The following is an 8,781-nucleotide window of genomic DNA, read 5'->3' on the forward strand; positions in this document are numbered from 1 at the left end:
GGCGCTGGGTCTGTCTGTGCTGCTGCACCAGCCATGCCCTGTCTCCCCATCGTCCTGGGCTCACTCAGAGCCTCCTGTGCCCTCCAGGGGTCCTTCTCCCCAACACCCTGGGCCTGATCAGGGATGGGAAGGGTAGAGCGTTGTGGTGCCCATCGGTGTTTTCATGGCACACGTGGCACAGCTGGTGGCTGCCTGTGTCCCACCAGGCTGCTGCTCCTTGGGTTTGAGGCAGTTTTTACCTGTGAATTCAGGTCCCTCATGAAACCCAACAGAGGAGCAGATGATGTCAGGATGAGCTCGTTCCAGTGGGTTTGGTTTAGCCCAGTTATTCCGGGCAGTATCCAGCACTGCAGCGTGGTACCTGTTTCCTTGGAGACTGCAGGGAAGCAGAGGAGCGGCACAAACCCGGCGGCGGCGGCACCGCACACAATTAGCACAAACACTGGAAATGTCAAGGGAGGCTAAAAATAGCCCCACACTGTGGCCACCCCCCAGAGCCCTGGGGAGCACAACACGAGGGACCCGGGCTCTGCTCGGCATCACCTCCCGGGCGGCTGCGGGGCTCCAGCGTGTGCCCGAGGGGCTCGCTGTCCACACAGGCAGGGATGCAGGCAGGGATCATAGGATCAAAGAATCATTAAGGTTGGAAAAGACCTCTAAGACCATTGAGTCCAAGCATTAACCTGTGGATGCAGGTGTGGATGCAGCTCCAGCTCAGCATCCTTGCTCCTCTGCCCGTTCCCCAGGTGAGGGTGTCCGCAGGGTGGTTGCCACATATTCAGGACTGCAGCCCCCTGGACTTAAGTGGGTTTGGTAGATTTAGGTTTTCCTGAAGCTGGGTCTTTGCCCAGCAGGATTTCCCCTTGGATTTTCCTCGCCAGTGGCATGGCTGTGCTGAGGGCAGCACGTTGTGGCCGGGCTCCTGGTGTTTCCAAACGTTTTTTTTCAACGACCCAACCTGTGGTGGGTCAGGAAGTGCTTTCTGCCAGCCCTGTGTGGGGCATAACCGTAACCCCTGTGCTCGCCCCCGCAGCACTACTTCACTGTTAACTTCAACCATGAGAACCAGAAGACCCTGGAGCTGAGGACCGAGGATGCCAAGGACTGCGACGAGTGGGTGGCAGCCATAGCTCACGCCAGGTGTGCCCTGTGCCTGTGTGTGTGTGGGGAGGGATCGAGGTGAAGCTGTGCTGAGGGTGGCTGGGGGGGGCAAGACGCTGCCAGCAGGCAGAGCAGGACACTTCTGCCTCCCAGCCCCATGGTGGGGACCCTCATGCTGAGTGGGGGCTGTGTTCAATTGTTCCCCGGTCCCCATTCCCATCCCTGTCCCATGCAACTGGTCACCCTGGCAGCCTGGCCCTGCCTGTCCCAGCCTGGTGCCAGAGGGATGCCTGATTCACCCTCAGGCTCAAAGCCCATCTGGAAGGGATTCACCTGGGATAGCAAACCTGGTCAGGAAGGGGTTTGTCCAGGATCCTGTCTGTGCCATGGGAGTGCTGGCACAGCCCACCTGCCATGGAGAGCAGTCAGGAACCAGCACAGTGCAGATGCCCCTCGGGGGAAGGAAGTGCTGGGCTGGCAGCGAGGTGTGGGATCAGGTGGGAGCTGCGTGCAGGGAATGGGAGAAACACCATCCCCTGCAGCCCCTGCCAAGAGTAGGACTTTGTAGGTGCTTGCGCCACATGTGGTCTTCTTCTTCTTAAACTCTTGGAATGTGGCAGGTGACAGGTTCGTCCATGGGTGTTTGGGGATCTTTTTTGTCTCCTCTGATTTCATTAAAGTTTGCTCTGTCCTTTCTGTTTGCCCCTTGTGGGAACCCGTATCCTCACCAGATGGGCCCTTTCTGAGCAGCAGCATTCCCAGCTGTGGGAACTGCCCCCTGCTTTGTTCCCCCTGCTGGGGTGTGAGCCAGAGGCCCTGGGAAGGAGGAGCCCTTGCCAAACCGCAGCCCCTGATGCTGGGGTCACATGCCGGGGCCGCGGGGCAGGGTCTGCAGGGGAGGGATGCTCACGGCCGTGTCTGCTGCAGCTACAGGAACCTGGCGACAGAGCACGAGGCGCTGATGCAGAAGTACCTCCATCTCCTGCAGATCGTGGAGACGGAGAAGACCGTTGCCAAGCAACTCCGGCAGCAGATCGAGGACGGGGAGATCGAGATCGAGCGCCTCAAGGCCGAGGTGAAGCGCCTGGTGCTGCCCTGTGGATGCACTGACGCTCCTGGGGTGACCCGTGGGAGGGCGGGTGGCATCCCCGTGTGGGCAGGGGCTGGGGGTGGCACTGCTGGTGTGGTTCTGCTTCTTTTAGTGACACCGGGCTGGCCCTTCTCCTGCAGGAGGGGTGAGGGCATCGCCCCCCCCTTGGGGATTTTTCTGGCAGGAGTGATGAAGCAAGTGGCTGTGAGCTGTGCCATCCCAGCACTGTGCGTGTGGGGGGCTTGAGATGATCCCTGGAGCCAGGAAGCTGTTGGAATAGGGAAGAGTTCACACCAGCAAGGAGCACCGGGGCTGGTCCTTGCCTCTTGTAAGCGAAGAAAACAGTCGCTGTGTCCTAGAATGCCAGAACAGTTTGGGCTGGAAGGGATCTTACAGACCCTCCTATTCCACCCTCTCCGTGTCCTCCTCTGGAATCATTCCAGCAGCTTCACGTCCCTTTGATGCTGGGATCCCAGAGCAGGAGGCAGCTCTGCAGTGGGGCACACCTGAGCGGGGCAGAGGGTGTCTCGTGCTCCCCGGAACCCCAGGGATTCGCTGTGCTCGGTGCTGTGACCACACGGATGCTGCTCTGTGCAATCCTGTGGGATCAGCCCGGGGAGCCCCTGCCTGCAGCGTGCCCCGGGAGCTCTGGCAGCAGTTCCCTGCCGGGTGTGGGAAGGGTGACACGAGGCCGGGTATGGCAGACAGCAGCAAGGTGCACAGATGACTCAGCAGACGGTGCCGAGGGACACGCGTGTCCCTGGGGCACCTGGGAGGAGGAGGCTCAGGAGATGCCTGGCACTGGGGGCGATGCTCCTCGGTGGGGGTCTGCTCTGTGGCATTGGGGATGCTCGGCAGAGGGAGAACCCTCGGTGGTAACAGGGCTGCCTGGTGCTGTGGGAGATGCTCGCTGGCAGAGGGGATGCTCGGCAGTGGGGTATCCCCTGTTTCCTGGCCACCCCCGTGCTGCCTGGCTCTGCCCTGCAGCACTGTGCCCCCCGGGTGCCCCTCACCGCCTGGGCTCTGCCTGCGGGTGCTGCTGGCACTGCTGCTGCGGTGGGTGGGCAGTGGCGACAGTGAGCGTGGGGCACCCTGGCACACCCCAGAGCCAGTGCTGCTGCCAGCCCCCTCCTCTTGCCTGGCAGGGGGGTGGGCAGTGGCACCGGGGTGGGGGCAGCCACGAGTGGGTTGGCAGGGCTGAGACCTCAATGCCAAATCACTCAAAACCTCAAAATTGCCCCAGAAGAGGTATCTGAAGAGACAGTGAGGGCAGGGGTGGTTTCACCTGTCCTAATGGTGGGCTTTTCCTTAAATTTTGAATTTTTGGGTTCAAATGGGCTGGTCAATAGCAATCCCTGACCATGTGCTGGGGTGTGCTGAAGGTTCTTTTAGTCTTGCAGGGCTGAGGTGCCACAAACCCTTCCCAGGAGTGCTGGCTTTGTGCTCTTTCTGCTCTCCAGCAGAACAGATCAGCCCTAAAACTGCCCTGGTTGCAGACTGTGCCCCCCATTTGGGGGGTGTTCTCCTGGGACCTTGATCCTGCTCCCCAGGTCTGGTCCAGCCTCCAAGTCAGGGTGATCCCCAACCCCCTGAGGGACCAAGGCAGGACAATGAGCACCCCCAGGAGCTGGATCCAGGGAGGTGGGAGATGTTGTGATCCCTGGAACGAGCTGAGCACAGCTGCAGTATCTCCTCCCCAGGCTCAGACACACTGCTGTCACCTTGGTTGGTGTGGGGGTTTTCAGTCTTCCCCATACTTTGAAGCAGGGATCAAATTATCAGCTCCTACTGTAATGTGGAAATTTTGCTCACTCAATTAAAAAAAAAAAAGAAACCAGAATAAAACCATGGCACTGTCAACCCCCTTCTGTGGGTCCCTCCATCCTGGTAGGGGGTGGCTTTGGTGCCCACAGAACCTTCAGTGCAGGGGGTGTGGAGCGGGTCCTGAGGACTCAGGGCTCCCTGGGAGAGCACATAGAAAGCAAAAAGCTCTAAAATCTCCTCTAACATCTGATCCATATAATGAAATGTGGTGAAACAGATGTGTAGAAGCTGGCTCGGTGACCATGAGCCTGTGGCCACCAGCTCTGGCGTGTTCTTGCTTTTTCCAAACAGTCCAGACACCAAACTCCACCTTTTTTCCTTTCTGTCCAAAATGGGACATCTTCCCCCCACAAGAGAGTCCTCTTTCCAAGTTGTTTTCTTCTGTTTTCTTCTATAAAATTAAAATCCAGATCACATTTTCCCAATTTCCCACGTTCTGGATGGCACATGTGCTTCTTTCTTGCCTTTTCCTGTCACTTTCCAAGTGGTTTTGGCCGTGGGGGCCGGGACACACGATGAGCAGAGGAGGGAGAGAAAGTACAGGGAGAAACAGCGAAACCAACACCCGGGAGCTGATGGCTGTGATCCCACATGTGCGGGAAGCACGGCTGGGGGGGCTGCTCCCCGCCTGCACATTTTGGGGTCCAAATGCTCGAGGTTTTTCTGCCATTTTCTCTCCAACTTGTGTTTCTTGACTCGCTGTGAAGGCTTTTTTGGGGAACAGGGATGGGGTTTGGATTGGGCACCCGGCAGGATTTCCAGGTCCCGGTGCTGGCAGTGTGTTCAGGGGTACTCCTCAACTGAGGTGTTGGGGACAGTTTGAGGAGCCCTGACAGCTCTGGCAGGTTTCTTCATCTGCTTCATCCACCAATTGAGTCCCCATCCCTGGAGGGATTTAAAAGCCATGCGGATGTGGCACTTGAGGACAATGGTGGCTTAGTGGTGGCTTTGGCAGTGTTGTGATCAGGTGGACTTCATGATGTCAGAGGGCTTTTCCAGTCTGAAATACTCTGTGGGCCTGTGGTTCTGTGAGTCTGTGATGCCCGTTAAGACAGACCCAGCATGATGTGTCCGTGTCTGTTGTTAAACCGGAGGCTCACACCATTCCCCTACACAGGGGCAGCCCCTGGGATGCCCTCAGCCCCTGGGATGCCCTCGGTGACCAGGATGCCCTCGGCCCCTGGCATGCCCTTGGCCCCTGGGCGGCACCAGGCAGCTGCTCACCTCTGTGCCCACAGATCGCATCCCTGCTCAAGGACCACGAGCGCATCCAGGCCAGCCAGAGCAGCGCGCCCAGTGACGATGACAGCGACATCAAGAAGATCAAGAAGGTGGGTGGTGGTGAGGGTTGGCACCCGGGGGGTCCCAGCAGGCACAGCAGACACGCTCCCTGGGGGGCTGAAGGGGGTGTCTGAGCAGGTGCTTCGGTCAGCAGAGTTTTTAGGAGGAAAATGTGTTCTGCCCAAGTGGGAGCCCGTCTGTTAGCAGGGCACGAGGTGTCCTGGCCAGTGCTGGCTCCTGCACCACCAGCCCCTCTGACTTCTGTTCCCATGGTTGTCACAGCTTTTATTTTGGCAAAGGAAAAGCCATCACCCCAGCAGCATTCCCACAGGGAGCAATAGACCGGCCCAGGCACCCCCTTTACTGGGGGCTGGAGAGCTGGGCACAGAGCGGGACATGCTGCAGGTGCCCAGTTACACAAGGAAGGGATCTTAAACCTCATCTTGTTCCACCCCCTGCCGTGGGCTGGGACACCTTCCACTATCCCAGGTTGCTCCAAGCCCCATCCAACCTGGCCTTGAACACTTCAGGGATGGGGCAGCCACGGCTTCTCTGGGCACCCTGTGCCTGGTATTCAAATGAGCCATTGGATTCCCAGCCTGGAGAGTTCAGAGCAACACCAGGAAGAGGCAGCAGCTCGGTACAGAGCCAGGGAACCTCCCGGCTGCCCCGTGCCGAGCGAGGGTGCCTGCCTGGCCCCCAGTCCTGTCCCTAACTCCCAGCTGCTGCTCCCTCAGGTGCAGAGCTTCCTGCGGGGCTGGCTGTGCCGGAGGAAGTGGAAGACCATCATTCAGGACTACATCAGGTCCCCCCATGCTGACAGCATGCGCAAGAGGAACCAGGTGGTGTTCAGCATGCTGGAGGCTGAGGCCGAGTATGTCCAGCAGCTCCACATCCTCGTCAACAACTTCCTGCGGCCGCTGCGGATGGCTGCCAGCTCCAAGAAGCCGCCCATCACACATGATGATGTCAGCAGCATTTTCCTCAACAGGTGAGCTCCATCCTGGGCTCCAGGAGCTCTGGGACATCCCAGCAGCTCTGGACACCTGCTGCCCTCCCTGGGCCCTGGGTGCTCAGTGCCAGGGCTCCCTGGGAGCCTGCAGCTCCCTCTCTCCCTGTGCCTCCAGGAACCCTCTGCACTGCCTTGAGCAGCTGTCTCCCAGCCAGCTCAAGGGTTGCCCCGCTCCCCCTGGGCTGAGGATTTTGTCTAATTCCTTATTATTTACCTCTTGTTCATCTGTCTGTTCTTGGTTTGGCTTAGTCCTGTCTTGGTTCCTCTTCCAGTGAAACAATCATGTTTTTGCACCAAATTTTCTACCAAGGCCTGAAGGCACGGATCTCCAGCTGGCCCACACTGGTGCTGGGTGAGTGCTGCTGCCTCCTCCTCCTGCTGCTCCTTCTCCTTCTGCAGCTCCACAGGCATTTGCCAAACAGCAGCAAAACACACCACACACCATGTCCTCACTTGGTCATGTCATCCACAGAGTAAAAAACCCCAGGGCAGCCAAATTCTGGTGTTCCTGGTTCTGCCGGGAGGTGGGAGGTGGGACTGGACTGTGCACAAGGAGGCTGATGCTGGAGAGCATCACTGTGTCCCACTAGATCCTCTTCCAACTCAAACTGGGCAGAGCTGGGGGGACACAAGGAGCAGGAGAGCTCAGGGTTGCTCTGGGTGGGTGAGGGGATCAGGGGACTGTGTCGGGCCACAGGTGTGGGCCGGTGCATCCCACCCACCTGCCCTGCTCTGCCTGCAGCCGACCTGTTCGACATCCTGCTGCCCATGCTGAACATCTACCAGGAGTTTGTGCGGAACCACCAGTACAGCCTGCAGATCCTGGCCCACTGCAAGCAGAACCGGGACTTTGACAAGCTGCTCAAGCACTACGAGGCCAAGCCTGACTGCGAGGAGAGGACCCTGGAGACCTTCCTCACCTACCCCATGTTCCAGGTGACCACTGGAGCCAGGATTGGCCCCAAGGATGCTGAGGGAGATGGAATAGGCAATGCAAACCCCATCCCCACAGCTGGCATTGTATGGTGGGGAGGCAAAGCCTGGGTGAAGGTGGCCCAGGGCTGGACCACCTGCTGAGGGAGGACTCTGGGTGCTGCTGGCTCCATGGTTACCCCACACCTCTGGGACTTGGCAGGGAACAGCAGGGCACAGCCCCACATTGTTCCCCCTCTTCATTCAGCTTTGGCACAAGCAGCTTTGAAGCTTTAACCTCTCAGGTCAGGGTGTCCCTGGCCAGGGTGTCCCCAGCCATGGCAGGAGCAGCCCAGGGTGGGCCCCTGCTGGCCCCAGTGCCCCCCACTGACCTCTGTTTTGCTCCCTCGTGCTGCAGATCCCCAGGTACATCCTGACACTGCACGAGCTGCTGGCTCACACCCCCCACGAACACGTGGAGAGGAACAGCCTGGATTATGCCAAGTCCAAGCTGGAAGAGCTGTCCAGGTGAGAGCTGCTGATCCATCCCCGCGGTGTGGGACGGGTCCTGGCTGTTTCTGGCCGGGGGCAGTGTTTCCCAGGGCTCCTGGATGATGAAATGAGGGCTTTGGAGGACTGGGATGGCTCAGAGTGTCTGGTTCTGTCCTCTGTTGAGGGCTGGCAGGACTGGTGGGGCTGCCCCACGGGACAGCACCAAGTGACTCCGAGATCTCCACATGAGCACTTGGGAATGGGCCATAATTCCCTGGTTTTTATCCTCTTCCCCCCCCAGCCCATGGATTGGAGTGTTCTGGGTGTCAGTGCCAAACCCACCAGTGCACTTTAAGTTCTGTAAAGAGTTTCCATCCCTTTTCCCACTCCTCAAGGAGCAGGAATATCAGAGGGGGCTGGCGATGGGGGGATCTGTCTGCCCTAAATCTGAATTTTGTGTTTTCCAAGCACTCAGATTTCAATATTTATCAGCCTGGAGGTACAGTCCAGGCAGATGTACAGCTCCTGACTCTCTCTGGGTGGATACTGCTGTAATTCCCTTGATATTCCTTCAGTTTTGGTTTTACCTGGTGCAGCCCAACCATATGTCCAAAGGGGTTGGGAAAACTTGTGCAGATCCCATCCCAGCTCCAATTTCCTCCTCTCCCTCCTTCAGGATAATGCATGATGAAGTGAGTGAGACTGAAAATATTCGGAAAAACCTGGCAATAGAGAGGATGATCATCGAGGGGTGTGAGATCCTGCTGGACACCAGCCAGACCTTCGTCAGACAAGGTCTGTGTCGGTGCCAACCTCCCTCCCCTCTGCGGTGACCACGAGCCCCATGTCCCTGTCCCTGTCCCTGTCCTGTGTGCTCTGCTGGCCTGTGAAATTTAAAAACATAACTAATTTCTTAGTTTTCACTGATCAGAAGCACATCACGTTCAGGCAGTTCTGGCACTTCTAGGCAGTTTTGTCACTGTGTTTTTCCACATCGTGGCGCAGGAGGTGCATTTTGGCTGTTTCCCCACCCAGGGAAGCAGCAGGACCACGCTGAGCTCCCAGTGCC

At 58.3% G+C, this 8,781-nt stretch overlaps 1 protein-coding gene across 1 annotated transcript; it reads left to right on the forward strand.

Annotated features, from left to right (window-relative positions):
• Nucleotides 1-1,012: 1,012 nt before the first annotated feature.
• LOC103619691 (ras-specific guanine nucleotide-releasing factor 1-like) lies at nt 1,013-8,560 on the forward strand (the record flags this gene model as incomplete). The annotated part of the gene is made up of 8 exons (XM_017736940.1): nt 1,013-1,140; nt 2,029-2,176; nt 5,254-5,346; nt 6,034-6,287; nt 6,581-6,660; nt 7,051-7,244; nt 7,639-7,748; nt 8,389-8,560. Coding segments are annotated over 8 exons (1,164 nt in total), but the record flags the coding sequence as incomplete, so codon positions are not given.
• Nucleotides 8,561-8,781: the final 221 nt, after the last annotated feature.

This window comes from Corvus brachyrhynchos, unplaced genomic scaffold (genome assembly GCF_000691975.1).
Source record: "Corvus brachyrhynchos isolate BGI_N302 unplaced genomic scaffold, ASM69197v1 scaffold200, whole genome shotgun sequence".
Lineage (NCBI taxonomy): Eukaryota > Metazoa > Chordata > Aves > Passeriformes > Corvidae > Corvus > Corvus brachyrhynchos.